The 16,744-nt window shown below is 52.0% G+C and overlaps 1 protein-coding gene across 2 annotated transcripts in view; it reads left to right on the top strand.

The window, feature by feature from the left end:
- The window catches only part of Igsf21 (immunoglobin superfamily, member 21), a 224,638-nt gene that overhangs the window by 200,505 nt on the left and 7,389 nt on the right, over positions 1-16,744 (top strand). Inside the window, exons 5-7 of one of the 2 annotated variants that reach the window (XM_087548484.1) lie at positions 13,367-13,482; positions 15,990-16,256; positions 16,386-16,464. In XM_087548484.1, coding sequence (XP_087404610.1) covers positions 13,367-13,482; positions 15,990-16,256; positions 16,386-16,464 — 462 coding nt within the window. 2 annotated transcript variants of the gene reach the window in all.

The following is a 16,744-nucleotide window of genomic DNA, read 5'->3' as shown; positions in this document are numbered from 1 at the left end:
CAAACCACTACACTTAGTCACTGTTCAGTTGCTGTGAAGAGACAACCATGACCAAGTCAGCTCTTAAAAGAAAACATTAACTGGAGGCTTGCTTACAGTTTCAGAAGATTAGTCTGTTATCGTCATGGTGGGGAGCATGGCAGAGTGCAGGCAAGTGCTGGAGCAGTAGCTAAGACCTCTAGACACAATCCATCTGGAGGGGGGGATGGGAAAAGAGGGGGGAGGCAGAAGGGGAGAGACAGAGAGACTGGGCTTGTCGTGGGCTTTTGAAATCTCAGAATCCACCCCCCAGTGACACACTTCCTCCAACAAAGTCACACCTCCTAATGCTTCTAATTCTTTCAAATAGTCCTACATCCTAGTGATGAAGAATTCAAAAATATGAGTCTATGGGGGGGCATTCTTATTTAAGCCACCACAAACAGAGGACACCACTGTATGCTGGAGCACAGGAAGGGGCAGCCAGAGTACCAGCCACGCACTTAGCAGGTTACAGGCAAGGTCTTAATATCTTACATAGTATTTAGTAGAATAGAATATAGAGCCTGTAGATGCCCATATGATGGTGAGGCCATTCTACAGATAAGGCAACTGAGGCACAGCAAGGCTAAGTGACAAGCCATCACCACCTAGCTATTACATGTCAGAGCCAAGATACAACTGTGAGTCGCCACAGTCCAAGGTCAGAGGTAAGGCCCCAGGGTGGCTAAGGCCCTAGCAACAAGCACGCTCCTCCCCCATGCTCCAGCATACAGCAGTGACCCCTGCTTGTGGTGGTTTGAATAAGAATAGGGCTTCATATATTTGAATTCTTAGTCACCCAGGGAGTGGCATCATTTGAAAGGATTAGAAGGATGGAGAAGGTGGTAAAGAGGGGATATAGACCCTGAATCTCTGCGGCTTCAGCCAAGCCCCAAAGGTTAGCAGCTGGGGACCTTCCAGAATAAAGCTTCACTCAGCTCTTTCATGGATCCAATAGAGAGTCAGGAATGGAAGCAGTTGGGAATGTGTAACCATGCTCCAGTGTTTTTTCAGTGTGTGTGTGTGTGTGTGTGTGTGTGTGTGTGTGTGTGTGTGTGTGTATATATTTGCATGTGTGTACATGTGCATGTGGAGGTCCATAGATGATATCAGATATCATCCTCAAATGTTCTTCTACCTCATTCATTGAGGCAGGAGGTCTCAATCAAACTCAGAGCTCACTGATATAGCAAGTCTTACCAGTCATCTTGCTCTGGGGATCCCCTGTCAGTCTTCTGAGACTGGAATTTCAGGCAAACCACACACTCACACAGCATTCACATGGATACCAGGGACCCCCAACTGGAGTTCTCATGCTTGTGTGGTAACTGCTTTAACCATTGAGATCCCCAGCCCTGATTGAATTTTATTCTGAACTATGGAGAAGGAAATGTGGGAGCCCCCTCCCACCAGATACCCTCCCTGCAGCTCCTACTGATAACTACATTATGAATAGTAAGCCAAACAGATGATTAATTTGTCTCCAACTTAAAAATCAATCCTGAAATGTTCATAGGATGGGAAAGGCAGTGGACTCAATGCCTCCTGGAAATCTGCTCCACCATGGAAGAAAGGCTTTGAGCTGGAGTGTAGGGTGCAGGTGTGGGGTACAGGTGCAGGGTGCAGGTGTGGGATGCAGGTATGGGTGACAGGTGAGGGGTCCAGGTGTGGGTGCAGGTGTGGGGTACAGGTGCAGGGTACAGGTGTAGGATACAGGTGCAGGGTCAGGATCAGGGTTGATCCAGCACGCTGCTTTTCAGGAGACGGGGGAGGCCCAGAGGGATGAACTGGTGGCAGCTAAGACTGATTGCTATAGAAGGTTGGTGTGTACATGACCCCCTGGCTACTGTCTGCTTTGGCACTGTTTAAATGGGGAAACTGAGGAAAGGGAAGGGAAAGTCATCCAGAGGTCAGAATCAGAGCCTCCACAGACTGCAGCCCTTTGATTCCCACTGGTGCCTTTGTTTCCAGTATAATAAAAAACTAAGAGCAAGAGTGGCCAGAACCCATGTGCACCCATCGAGTGCCCAGAGTAGCCAGAGCCCATGTAGGCCCATGGAGTGCCCAACGTGGCCAGAACCCATGTGCGCCCATGGAGTGCACAGTGTGGCCAGATCGCATGTGTGCCCATGGACTGTGGAATTCCCATCTTTACCCCCTGATAGTGCCCCAGTGTGGAAAGTCACCCCCAAGATTCTAGCCCTGGGAAAAACCAGAACCCAAAATTCCACTGAGCATGGATACTCCTGACTATAATTGCCCTCTAGACAGAGCCCTAAGCCAGGACCATCCATCTCCATCTTATTCCCCCCAGGCTGCTCCCAGAGACAGTCCCATAACCCTAGCCACAGATGCCTAGGAACGAAGCTCACTCAGCCACATCTGCAATCTCCCAGCTGGGGTTCCCCAGCCCTGGCCATCGAGGCAGGGCTGAGGCATTTCCAGCCACCAACACAGAGGCTCTTTGTGTCCTGGGAGGGATGTGACTCAGCTAATGGGACCATGGGGTTCCAGAGTGGGGCTTCTTGGAGCCCAGTAGCCCCAACCTTAATGACGCCTTGGGGAGAGGCTATGGTGTAGATTGGGGGAGACTCTTCAGTATGCTTCTCTACTTGCAGGGCCTCCCAAGTTTCCATAGACTTCCAGAGGCTTCTAAGGTGAAACTGCCCAAGCGTGTAATATATACCTCTGTGGTGTACTGAATATGCTCCCCCAAATGTGCCAGCCCTACTGCTATGAAGCAGCTCTATAGTACACCCCATAGATTTTATCTCTGCACCTATGATACATTCTCTTTATAAAGCACAACAGCCACGTGGGGGTAGGGGCTGTGGGGAGAGCTGAGGCTCACACGAGGGAGGCACCCACTGAGGCTCAGGCCAAGGAACCCCAGGGCCAATGGTCTAGTACACGTGACTGGCAGATTTAAAGGCCAATCAAAAACTTGGCTTATTGACAAGCAGCCGGCCCAGGTGTGCTAGAAAGTTGCCGCAGTTGTGGGAGGTGGGGTTTGGGGGTGTGAAGTCCTGAACCCAATGCAGAAGGTTGGGGAGGCCTGGAGAGTTCTGCCCTAGTCCTGTGTGCCGAGGCTTGGAGGGCCAGGCTAGTATTCTCTAGTCCTCTGGAGCCTGCTCTCCCTGGATGGGAATAGCCTCTTCTGCTGACTGTTGAGCATGTATTATGCACAAAGCCTTCTGCTCACAGGGCAACTCGGGGGTGAACCAACTGAAGCTTGTCTAGGTCGTGGCAGAAGTTGGCACATTTAAACTTGTTTCCGAGTCGCCCAGAGGAATTCGTAAAGACCAATAGATGAGTAGGGAGGAGGCCCAAGGACTTACAACTGGTGACTGACTCCGGGAGATGCTGACAGCACTGGTTCAGAGAACACATTCTGAGAACCAGTGGCTTTGAGGCATAGTCTAGAAACAGCACCAGAAGGCGGGTGAGATGGCTCAGCAGACAAAGGGGCTTGCAGCCAAGCCTGATGACCTGAGTTCAATCCCCAAGACTCACAAGGAGTAGGAAGAAAAGGAACTCCCACAAATGGTCCTCTGACCTCCTCATACATACATGGCACAAGTGTACACACACACACACGCACACACACACACTTCAAAAGAGCGGTGGGGTGGCAGTCCAGATCCAGCAGGAACTACCACTCCCCTGAGGTAACCCTGCTCTCCAGAGCAGTTAGCCAAAGCTTCCCCCATGAGCTGTCTATCATGCCCGACGCTAGCAGGGAGAGGTAGGCAGGTGAGTGGGCTCTGCCAGCCACTTTACACAGAGCAGACGATCCTTGACGTGGCTTGGCTCCTGCTTAGCCCAGAGAGGTCCCCATCTCAGGGTGGGAAGGGCCTGAGGGACAGCAGGTGTTCATGCTGGGAAGGACCCGGCCCCAGACTCCCTTATCCTGCCACTGCCTTAGCACAGGGATCCCACAGCCAATCTCTGATTCACAGTGGGGTCTCAGCTCTGCAACTATGGCCCATGTAGTCTCCCTTGTTCACGGTTCTGCATGGGACTTGTCCTGGGATTGCTCCTGCATGGGACTGTGACCATTCAACCTAATATGTCCTTCTCCCCTAACTGTAGATCTGAGGCTTCCCCTTTTCTCCCCTTACTTCATGGTTGGGATCCACCTCTAGTGAGAAATGTCACTGGGGCAGAGAGAGGGTGATGATTTCTACCCTTATAGATGGGGCAGGGACTGGAGGGTGTGACACCTAAGTCCTTCCCCACTCATCCATGGTACAAGCATTTTTTTTTTTTTTGGTTCTTTTTTTCGGAGCTGGGGACCGAACCCAGGGCTTTGCGCTTCCTAGGTAAGCGCTCTACCACTGAGCTAAATCCCCAGCCCCGGTACAAGCATTTCTTGAGTGATCCTATGTTAGGAGACAAGAGCCCTTCTCTTGGGTGCTTAAAGAAAGGAGGGAAGGAGGGAGGAAAGGAGGGAGGGAAGTGTCTTAGGGTTTTACTGCTGTGAATAGATACCATGACCAAGGCAACTCTTATAAGGTTAACATTTAATTGGGGCCGGCTTACAGGTTCAGAGGTTCAGTCCATTATCATCAAGGTGGGAGCATGGCAGCATCCAGGAAGGCATGGTGCAGGAGAAGTTGAGAGGCCCATAGGAGACTGGCTTCCATACAGCTAGGTTGAGGGTCATAAACGTCACGCCCACAGTGACCCAACAAGGCCACACCCACTCCAAGGCCATACCTCTCCAATGAGGCCACACCTCCAAATAGTGCCTCTCCCTGGGTCAAGCAGATACAAACCACCACAGGAGGGAAGAAGAGAAGGAGGGAAGGAGCAAAAGAGGAAGGGAGGGGCAAGGAAGGAAGGGAGGGAAGAAGGAAGGGAAGAAGTAAGAGAGGAAGGGAAGGGAAAAGAAGAAAAAAAAGAAGGAAGGGAGGGAGGGGAAGGAGGCAAGGAACAGAGGAAGCTCTGTGTGTTTGGAGCATGGTGACAGGGTAGGTACCTGATGGAGAAAGCTGGAGATGGTGACAGGCCAGCCCAGGGCACACACCAGGCCTCCTGGGCTCCCTGTCACAACCTGTCTGGTGTCCTCTGTGCTCACAGACGTGAGGGACACAAACAGGAATGGAGCTCCTGTGTGGCAGACTGCCTGAGGTCTGAGGCAAGGATGAAGAGGACAGAGTCCCAGCCTCCAGCAAACCCAGCCTGGTGAGGAGAAGCAGAGGCAGACTCTGGTCAGAGTGACAAGCTGCCTGAGGGGGACCAGCTCCTGGCACCCAGAGGAAAGGCCTTGCCAGGTTTGGAGAGATGTCTGAGGAGGCCATACCTGAGGTCCTCCTTGAGAGAGGAAACTGAGTCAGGTGGGGGAAGGCATCCAGGCTCAGGGTAAGTGAGGCAGGGAGGCTATGCTGGGCTGCTCTAGATGCTGTAGCAGAGAGGACTTCCTGGAGGAGGTGCTGTGTTGAGTGACATCAAGAAGCAAAAGGAGACTCTGGAGAGGATGGGAGAGGACCAGAGACACAAGATCAAGAAATCAAAGAAAGAAATGAAGGTGGACCAGTTGGGCACTCAGGACATTTATATTCATGGACACTTACATTAGAGGCTACTTTTCCGGTGTTTGAAATACAGCGTAATGGCTATGGGCTGATTGAAAAGGGAGGCAGTCGATACAGCGGGCATGCTGAGAGGAAGAATGGATTTTTCGCAAATAATATAATTTTGAACTTGTCCATTCCTTCTTCCCGCCCCTCCCCCAAAATCTAATTGATGCTCTCCCCGTGATAAACGATCCTCAGGGCTGGAGCAGGCTCAGCACCTTCACAGAGAGGTAGCTGCAGGGCAGGCGTGAGGGTCCCTCCCTGTAGATCATGGTGTTCCTAGGAGGCACAGAGGAAGGGCTGCTGGCCAGCAGAGAAGAGGGTTAAACAATCCTTCTGCTTGTTCAGCATTTCAAATTCTGTTAAGAGGTTTTTGCCCATTTTAATTCTGCTTCTCGCAAAATGCCTGGGAGCTGGAAGGTTGGCAAATGTGTCAGATTCAACCCATTTCACAGACCGGAAGACTGAGGATAGAGGGATGGCAGTCAATTGCTCTGAAGCACCAAGCCAAGGATATTGACACCTGGTCTGAGTATGGAACTTGGCTCGGCCTTTGTTTTAAGTGGGCTCACTAGGATAAGGGGGTGACCTCGTGGGGAGAATTAAATCCTGGCGGGGCGGGAGCACAGCTGGACAGACCTAGGGATATTTGTTTACCGTGTCCCCAAATTGCAAAGACAGCTAGATCATTGACAGAACTGTGTGGGCTGCTGCACTATCTCATGCACTATCTCAGAAGTGAGTTACGGAGCCCGAAACAAACTTCTGCTTGCAAGATACAGACGGGCCATATTTCAGGATTAATTTCATAAAACGGATCACCGACCATCACCATTACTCCATCAATATGAATTGCAGAGCCTAAAATAACCACCTCTTAACTCCCTCGGTGACTGTGGAACAGGGTGACAGAGCTAGCTGGGCTGTGTGGCGGTGTCTGGTTGGCAGCAGCACACAGAATTAGCCAAAGAAACTTCCAGAAGCAGATCCCTCCTCTTAAGACAAAGTGAGAAATCAGCCAGAGAGCCTGCTGGCTGGGCGGTCGTGGGAGGGCAGTTTCAGAGCGGTGTCGGTAAGTGCAGAGGGGTTATTTACATACAGCGCCTTTGAAAGACGCCCCACCCCCACCCCCCCACCCCCCACCCCCCGACCCCGGGCTGTTGGGAGCTCTGGGCACCACGGTCCAGAGGAGACAGCAGAGGAGAGAGAAGCTGGATGAGGCAAGCCATGGCTTGGATGAAGCTGAACAAAACCAGGTGCCCCCACACTGCTCACTCCGGACGCAGCCTTCCGTTGAACTGCGTTAAATCGAGGAGGTCCCATGGGCTGTACGGCTGTGCCCCGAGCTGGCTGGGGATGAATGGAGGCTGGCCCTCAGGCCAAGGACACGTAAAAGGCTGCTTAGTTTTGTCCTTGGTGGAAACCGATCCCTAAGGAAATCCAAGTGGTGGTGGGGTGGGGAAGAAATAAGGCAGGAGTTGGGCGACAGTGGTAGAAGTGGAGACTGAGCGAAAGCTGGAGATGGGAACTGAGCATGATGGCTCACGCCTTTAATCCTAGAATTTAGGGGGCAGGGGAGGGTTAGGGGTGTGGGTGGGACAGGGGCAGGGGCAGGGGGATTTCTGTGGGTTCAAGGCCAGCCTGGTCTACATAGTAATTCCAGGCCAGCCAGAGCTACGCGTAGTGAGACCTTGTCTCGAAAAAAGGGTGGGGAGGGTGAAGACTTAGGAATGTAGGGTAGTTGGTAGAGTGCTCGCCTAGTGTGCCTGGTGTCCTGAGTTTGATTCCCAGCACCCTATAAATCTAGCATTACCTCCCTTGTAATGCCAGCCCTTGGGGTAGAGGCATGAGGATCAGAAGCGCAAGTTCATTTTCTGTTACACATCAAATTCAATGACCGCCTCGGCTTCATTAGTCTGTCTCATAAAAGAGATGGGATGGGTGCAAGGGGTCAAAGGGCAGATGGAGGAGGGGAAGGGCAGGGCCTGTAGGTGGATGGAAATTCAGAAGGAAGCAGGGAAGGGACTGAGTATGATAGAGTTGAGGATGGAGATGGATGGAAGCGCAGAGCGGGGTGGGAGGGAGATATAAGGGAGACCAAGGGTGAAGGAACACAGGTGATGAGCCAAGGAAGCAGGGCCCTGTCTAGGACGGAGGTCTGGGTGGACACGGTGGCGCATGCGCGGCAGGGACCCAGCAGTAAGCAGCCAGCGTTGCCAAGTGGAAACAGCTTTCTGACTGTTTGCACTCAGCCTTCCAAGGAGCGACGGAGGGCATAATGTCGAGTGCCATTCTCCCAGGACACGGTGCCCAGGAGATGATGGTGGGCAGAGTGTGTGAAACCCTGGCTGGCCACTCGGATGCTGGCAGGTCCCATTTGTCATTGTCCATACAACCGTTGCGGTCTTCCGAGCTTGAGCTATCTGTTCACACATGCTCAGAAATGCCGGGAGGGGAAGAGCACAGCTTCCAGTCAGGCTTTGCGTGGTCAGGTGCAGGGCTCTAGAACAGGTTGTATCTGTGTATGTACATGAGTGTATGAGTGTGGTGTGTGTGTGTACGCGCACGCGCACACGCACGTGCCTCTGTGTGGATTAGTGTCTGACTTTCTGTGTGTATGTTTTTCTCTGTGCAATTGTGTGTGTGTATGTAAGTCAATGTGTGTGTCTCTGTGTATTCATGAGTGTTTGTGCATGCACAGGTCTATGTATATGTATGTGTGCTGGGTGTACGGGACAAGGGAGTGGTGCTGTGTGCCGTCTGAAAGACTTTCCAGAATCTGGAAGGCTGGTACCTGCTGAGGCTCTGCTAGGGACTTGCAGTAAGCAGGTTTCCGCATCTCTGACATCCGTGTGTCCATCTGTCAAATGGTAAGCCTAACCAGTAGCTACCCAACAGACACACTGTGGACACTACTGGTCTGTAAGTCTTCCAGTGAGCACATGGGAAAAGGTAAAATAAATTATAAGAAAAGCAAACTGAATTTAACCACATATTTATACCTAATTTATCTGAAATGTTTTACCACTAACACAAAATCAATGTAGAATTATCAGCGGTAATATCCAACCATTTTTTATCTTAAATTTTTACTTTATGTGTGGAATATTTTGCCCACACATCCATGTCTTAGTACAATGTGTGTGCCTGGTGTCTATGGAGACAAGGGCATCATATCCCCTAGGACTGGATTTAAGATGTTTGTGAGCTACCATGCTGGGGCCAGGAATTGAACACAAATCTGTGGAGGAGCAGCCAGTGCTCTTAACCATTAAGCCATCCTCTCCAGCCCTTTAGCAAAGTTCTTTTAAAAATTGGGCCTTTGATATCTGGTGTGCTTGTGGCTGGAGAGATGGCTTAATGGCTAAAAGCACTGTCTGCTCTCCCAGAGGTCCTGAGTTCAATTCCCAGCAAGCACATGGTGGCTCACAACCACCTGTAATAGGATCTGATGCCCTCTTCTGGCCTGCAGGTGTGCACGCAGATAGAGCATTCATACACAAAGTAAATAAATAGATCTTTAAGAAGTAAGAAAGACAGATGTTTTGTGTGCTTTTTATACCAGCACACGTGAGCTTGAGCAAGCATCATTTGGGGTGCTCACACGCTACAGGATACAGGTGCCTACTGTGGTCATGGGTACAAATGTGGAGCACTTCCTGATCTCCTTGCTAAACTGCAAGGAGAGACCAGACTTGATCCCCACCCCCAAGTCCATGGCAAGTAGCCTAAAACAAAGAAAACTAGCAGGGCGGAAGGGGGGGGGGCACCAACAAGGGCAGCTATCACTCTACTTGGGACACTTCCAAAATATTTGCCAGTCCTACTTATTGGATCTCCACAAGCCCTTTTATTTCCATTCTGTAGACAAGGAAACATTGAGAGAAGTCAAGTCACCTGCCCAAGGTCACACAACTGACAAGTAATGTGGCTGGTCTTTGTACCTTGAGAGTTCTAGGTCTAGAGCCCAGAACTAAGCCCCCTCCCTTCTTCCTAATGATGTGGGAATGGGTATGAGCTCAGGACTGGAGCACTTGGCCAGCAAGAAGGAGGCTCTAGAGTCCTTCACTAGCACAGCCAACAGCATTGATTACCCTGACTGGAGGGCAAGTCAAGTACCATATAGTCACCGGCTCAGGTACTGCTTGAACAGTTCTATCAGGCAGCTTCTCCTCAGTGTGACCTCAGTGAGATTTGGCTGTGATGGTTTGAATCAGAATGGCCCCTGTAGACTCATGTCTGAATTCTTGGTTCCTAGTTGCTGGAACTGTTTGGGAAGGATTAGGAGGTGTGGCCTAGTTGGTGGAACTGTTTGGTAAGGATTAGGAAGCATGGCCTAGTTGGTGGAACTGTTTGGGAAGGATTAGGAGGTGTGGCCTAGTTGGTGGAACTGTTTGGGAAGGATTAGGAGGTGTGGCCTAGTTGGTGGAACTGTTTGGGAAGGATTAGGAGGTGTGGCCTAGTTGGTGGAACTGTTTGGGAAGGATTAGGAGGTGTGGCCTAGTTGCTGGAACTGTTTGGGAAGGATTAGGAGGTGTGGCCTAGTTGCTGGAACTGTTTGGGAAGGATTAGGAGGTGTGGCCTAGTTGCTGGAACTATTTGGGAAGGATTAGGAGGTGTGGCCTAGTTGGTGGAACTGTTTGGTAAGGATTAGGAAGCATGGCCTTGTTGGAAGAGTTGTGTCATTGGGGGTGAGCTTGTGGTCTCAAAAGACTCCTGCTATCCCCAGTGTGTTTCAGCCTACTACCTGGGGTTTGAGAGATGTGAGGTCTTGGCTGTTCCTTGTGCTACTCCTTTGTTCTGCCACTGTGGACTCAAACCCTCTAGAACCGTAAGCTAAATTAAATGCTTTCTTTTATAAGTTGCCTTGGTCATGGTGTTTTACCTCAACAATAGAAAATTAACTAATACAGTGACACGGGGGTGGGAGTGGGGTGTTGAAGGGTCCACCTGCCCTTTCGGGCCCTTCAGCGTTCTGGAGGATATTCTTTAACTAGCATATTTTGGAAGTGAAAATGATGAGGTAGAGGTGGTGTTGAATGAGATTGAAGATGGAAATGGTGGCTGATGGAAGTAGGGATGGGGGTGTAGAAAGAGGTGAGGATGGGGACCCTTCAGGGGGACACTAAAGACGTGGGGGAACCACACAAAGAAAGCTTAGGGGGCAGGGTTTTATGCTCAACTCTGACTGAAGGGCGGGTTCTCAGCCTTTGGGCCAACAGAACTAGAAGCAGTTCCCAAGGAAACTGAACCGCCAGGCCTACACATGCTACAGGGTACCAGGGAACGGGAACTCTCAGCAGCTGAAAGGTTGGGCTGGTCTGGTGAAATGAGAATCTGGGCTCCAGACCAGGCACTGATGACACAAACCTTTACTCTCAGCACACAGAGAGGGCGACAGATAGACCATTAAGAATTAAAGCTTAGCCTGGTCTACGTGGGGAGACAGACCCTGTGAAGCCAAGCTGCCACCATTCAGATCACAGTTCTACTTCACGCAGGGTCCAGTCCCACACCTCTCTTTTTCCCCATCTGGAGAATGGGAATAACACACCCACCTCGCAGGCCAATCGATGGTGAGGCTGGAGTCAGCAGCTAGTGGAAGTTGGGCCATCACTGATCTTTCCCTTAAGATCTCATTTTTTTTTTCTCAGTGCTGTTCTGAAAAAGTTACACTGCGGAGTTTGCAACTTCTGGGTAATTGACGTGTTCTGGTGTGCATTTCCGCTCTCCCAGTTCCTACCCGACTTACCATCTGTTTTGAGCCATCTTCCACTTAATTACAATTCTCTGTCTATTGTTCTCCCAAGCTCCCCGCCCGCTCCCTCGGCTTCCCTTCTCTTGCCCCCCAGCATGTGTGGCTGCCTGAACGGAAGCAATGGCTCATACCTGGCCTCATCTCACGGGGCCCTAAAACACAGCAGCCCAGCGCTTGCCGCCCCCACCAGCACACAGGCTTCTCTGCACTCTCACCTCCCTCCTTGCTGGATGCCTGCAGCAGGCCCCTGGCACTCAGCCCCACACCTGGCGGGTGTCAGGAAATGCTCAGTGAACTTAATTAAACTCAACTGGGGTGAAAACCCCCTGCAGGAAGGCCTGGTCTCCAGCATCTTTTGTTTGTTGTTTGCCATGGCGTGCACAGGCCCAAGGCCAGGGAAGCCAGAACGGACTGCCTGCCCCAAGCAGAGTTCAAAGATGGTACCTCCTGCAGTGGTCGGGAAATCGCTGCAAAGAATCATCTTCAGGTTGAACTCCCAGCGTGAAACCCTGTGGGTTCTCTAGCTTGAGTTCTGTCCCACATCCACATCTGTTGAGCACAGTTCCCATTTAACCAGGGAGAGGTCGGAGGTTCACAGTGTGGTAATGTCCCCAAGACATGAGGGTGATGTGACTGAACTGGGGTGTGGGGGAGGGGAGGAAGGGATGGGAGGGAGGCTGCCATCCACAGTAAGTAAAGAGAAGCTCCCATGCTCCGGATGACTCTTAAGTAACACCCTTAGCTCATTCCCAGCCCAGGGAGTCAAAGCTGTCTTGTCCAGCTAAAACTACCATGCTGTGCTTTCTGGCTCTTCAAAATGAAGTCACTCCCCTGTCCCTGCGCGCTCTTAAAACGTTCAGTGCAACTCCCCACCCCCACCCTCCCACTGTTGTGTTTTATAGAAAGATAAGGAGAGAAGGGAATGTGTTTGTGGATGTGCAGTCAGGTGTGGGAGAAGGGGGTGCCTCCGCGGGACGATGCTGAAGCATCCCTTCCCCCTGAGGGACCAGAGTTTATTTAAGGCATGGGGAGGGGAGTTGCGAGGGTAGTAGAGACAGAGAAAGGCAGAGAAAGTAGAGAAGTAGAGGAGTAGAGACCGGCCAAGAGCACATTGAGAGAGGACGGAGGGGTATCGGCAGAAGGGGGCGGGGCAAGAGGACACAACAGCAAGAACAAGAAAGCAAGAGAGAGGAGGGGCTGAGCAGCCCCTTTTATAGTGAGTTGGCACACCTGGCTGTTGCCAGGTAACTGTGGGACGGAACCTAGACAAAATGCTAACACTACTCTCATGGGAAAGCAGAAAACGCTTAGTCTTATGGGGAGCTGGTCACACGCTTTCCAGGTTTCTGGGGGAGGGCGGCGTTGAAGGCAGAGGAGGGGAGATGGAGGCCTCGATCTGCTGCAGTTGCCGGTATCATGGTGTAAAGACACCCGCAGGGACCTGTTTAAGTTCATAACAGTTTAACAGCTGGTTCACAAAATTCCTGAAAATGTCATAGTCGCCTGCACAGGTTGGAGCTGGCTGCAGCCCAGGTAGCGAGTGCCTGCAACTCACTGCCCTGGCTTCCTAGATGTTGGGGCAACAGGAGTACCCAGCTCAGCTGCCCTTCCCTCATTCCATCCCTCCCCCTCCAAAATTGGGCCCTTGCCTGTGCTATTTCTGCCTTCCTCTCAACTGCTGCTTCCTCTGATCACAGCCCAGTGTGGCTTCTCTGGCAGTGACTCCTCAGTATCTCTTCACTGGGGCGGGGCTCCCTTCTGCGCTTGGATACTTTTTCTGAATACCTCCTGGGACTGGATGTCCTTACCACTCCAATCCTCGCGGCCTCTCAAGTGGCCCGTATTTCTTCCATTCCAAGTCCCAGGAAGCAGGGCCCACTCTGTGTCCCCAGCAAGGGACCCCGTGCTCCCCAAAGCCATGAATACTGAAGTCCACCTGGTATAGAACTCTTCCTAAGTCCCCCAACTGAGTCGCTATCTCCTGATCTCCTGTCCTTCCCTTTGGAAGCTCCTCCCACCTCCATTGAAGTCGTGGCTGCCGACTCCCCTGCCCCCTTCAGCCGGTACCAGGCCCAGAACTTCACACTGGTCTGCATCGTGTCAGGAGGGAAGCCAGCACCCATGGTAAGTGTTTGGGGGCCCAGCCAAGACTCCTGCTCTCTGAACCTCCTTCAGGGACCACTTCTGTGCCCAGACAGGACGTAGCCTGTCCCATCCTGCCATCCTAGACCTTCATAGTAAGGGTGGTCTTCCAGGAGCCCCTAATAAGCCCCTCCTTGATACTGAGGAGAATGGGAAACAATAGACAGGGTCCAGAGATGGGAAGGGACTTTGCCAGAGTCTCCCTGATATTCTCCACAGAAAAGGGACCCAACTTCAGTCTCTCATGCTTCAAGCACGCTGCTCCTCCTGGGCCTCCATGGGCTTCACAGGAAATCTCCCCAGATGGAAGAGAGGAAAGAGAGGGCGAGAAAGAAGCGGGAGGGAGGAAAGGCAGGGTGGGATGCTCAGTCAAGAGGGGGGGGGGATGGGCATCCAGAGAGCCTGGTCTGAGCTCTGCTTCTGGTCATACCCATCCCCAGGACTGACCCTGACCAGGCGTCCCCCTCCCCTTCTTGGCTTTGGCACAAGGCCAAGGAGTTGGACACCATCAATGTCTCAGAAGCCATGGGACCTTCTCGACCTAACAATTGCTCAATGAAACCTCGAGTGTCTAACTTCTAACAGGGGAGGCATGAATCCCTCAAGTTCTGTATCCGAGCCTTTGAGCTACATTTGGGGGTGATCCAGTGTGGGCATCTTAGAATAATACTCTAGTCCTCGGCCCGATGAGTTTCACATATGTCTTGGGTTTAGCAAGATGGCGGTGGGGGTGGGGGTTAGGGGTGGGATAATGAGGAACTGCAGTTAGACTTCAGATGGACAGGTAAGTGTCCCCTACCTTCCCAACATGACTGTTTCTCATGCGTGGGCCAGAGGTGGAACATGAGGATCTGAACCTGGGACCCCAGAATCAACTGTCCAGGGCAGAGGAGTGGATAGTTGTGGAGATGCCCTGTGGTAAGGTACAGGAGCCGGATGGGGCACAGAATGTGGGCCTGGAATGAGGGTACGGGGCACAGAGGTCAGCAATATAAGATGTGGTGGTCAGGGATCAGGGATGCAGAGACATAGGGGTCTTGGGTAAGGGTCTAGGGCACAGGGGTTAGTGATATAAGAGAGGCATAGGGTTCCAGCCATGAGGTCACTAGTGAGGCAGATGATCAGGGCTCAGTGGGCAAGTTTAGAGTCACACTGCAGCCTCAAGCAAGCAGTGATAAAGGTGTCCTTAGAGCCACCAATGCTGAAGACAAGGCTCACAGACTTCCCCTCAGAATCCCTAAGAATGTGCAGCCTCCCCCAAGTCGGGGAATCTGGTCTTTCCTCTGGGGAAAGGAAGACTCCTGGCCCTGGGGCTACAGGAGCACCCTCTCCTCACTTCACCACCAGGCTGCCACTTAAGACACTGTCATAAAAAATGCTCCCCCTCACTCTGTTCCTCCTCTCTCCTTCCCTCTCTTCGCCCCCTTTCTCTATATGAAAGATTCTCATTCCCTGACAGTCCGGGCATCTTATGTCTGTCTAGAGCGTCAGAACTTGAAAGCAATTCTTTGATATAAATTACAAACCTGCTTTTGAAGCACTTTTCAGAAAAGAAAGAAAAGAAACGCAAAGAAAGGGGAAAGAAGAAAAAAACCAAAACCCCCCAAAGCAGACCATTAAGGATTCTTCTGCAGAGTTTTAAACTCTGACAGGTCCTCCACACCCACAAATCCCCACTCCCTCCCACCCCTACCCACTCCCCAGCCCCTCCCTCACCTGCCCACCCCCCCTTCTCTCCTTATACCCACCTAGTCCCTGGAGTCCCTGCTCACGCTGTTTCCTGCTCTTCTCACTCCCCGTCTCCTATCGATTTATTTATCTGATTTATTAAAAAAATACACCCAATCCCCACAGGCTTCTGGGCGCGTGTACCAAAATAAGACAGCAAATTAAATTAAATGCCGCCTCACAAAACTTGAATTCCCTATTAGCAGAGAAAGGGAGAAGACATCTTCTTTCGCCTGCACCTAGCTCCCTCCCACACACGCACCTGTTTTCTGCCTCGCGGCCCTGAATTACCAAATTGTGTGAGCAGGCGGGACACACACACACACACACACACACACACACACACACACACACACCTCTCTTCTCCCTCTCACGCCTCACTTTGTCCCCATTTCCTCCTCATCCACGTCCCCCGCCCTCACCCGAGCTGCTATGAACCATAATAGAGCCCAGATGACAATTAAGTGGCCTCTAAAACCAAACTCCCCATGTGACTTCATATTTAAGCCCCCAATTGCTCCCTGGAGTCAATCGTCTTACATCTCTTTACAAGTGGAGAAACTGAGGCTAACCCCCCCCAACTCGTCGATGAATACGTTGGGATGAGCCATCGTTTGGCTCATAGCTCTTCAAGGGCCTGTGGGAAAGGAGTGGGCGTGGCCATCTCCCTAATGACCGGGAAGCCCAGGCTCTTCTGAGAGACCCTCAGCAAGGTAAACCACCCATCCGTTATTTTTCCTTCGTCCTGCTTGCAACTGTAGGTTTATTTCAAACGGGATGGGGAACCGATTGATGCCGTGCCCCTGACAGAACTGCCAGCGTCCAGCTCTGGCTCGGTCCAGGACAGCAGGCCCTTCCGCAGCCTTCTGCATCGAGACGTGGATGATACCAAAATGCAAAAGTCACTATCCCTTCTGGACACTGAATACCGGGCTGGACGTCCCTACACGGAGCGCCCCTCGCGCAGCCTGACCCAGGACCCCAACCTCTTCGTGCAGCCCACCACGGAAAACATACCAGAGACAGTGGTGAGCCGAGAGTTCCCCCGTTGGGTACACAGTGCCGAGCCGGTCTACTTCCTGCGCCACAGCCGCACCCCAGGCAGCGATGGCACGGTGGAGGTGCGGGCCCTGCTCACCTGGACCCTCAATCCGCAGATCGACAATGAGGCCCTCTTCAGCTGTGAGGTCAAGCACCCAGCGCTGTCTATGCCCATGCAGGCGGAGGTCACGCTGGGTAAGACCTGGCAGGCTCTACTGCAGCCCATCAGAGATAAGAGGTTGTAGCCCAGCACTGGGGGCCACGGGCTGCTAGGAGCCAGGGGCGAGGGGAGTCAATGGAGTCAGGCAGCTCGGGGGAGAAACAGGGGTCTTCGGCAAGGTCGTTTGTTGAACTGGAAGAAATGGAAGTCCTCAGGTCTGCGGGGGTTTATTACGGTCAAACACAGGGGTGTTCAGTGAGCATTTGCTCGACACTTCTAGAAGCTTGACTTGTAGCCCCATTACAGGTAGGCAAA

This window comes from Rattus norvegicus, chromosome 5, assembly GCF_021556685.1.
Source record: "Rattus norvegicus strain SHRSP/BbbUtx chromosome 5, alternate assembly SHRSP_T2T, whole genome shotgun sequence".
Classification (NCBI taxonomy): Eukaryota; Metazoa; Chordata; class Mammalia; order Rodentia; family Muridae; genus Rattus; species Rattus norvegicus.
The sequence above is the reverse complement of the archived record's forward strand: the minus strand, read 5'-3'. Positions and strand labels throughout refer to the sequence as shown.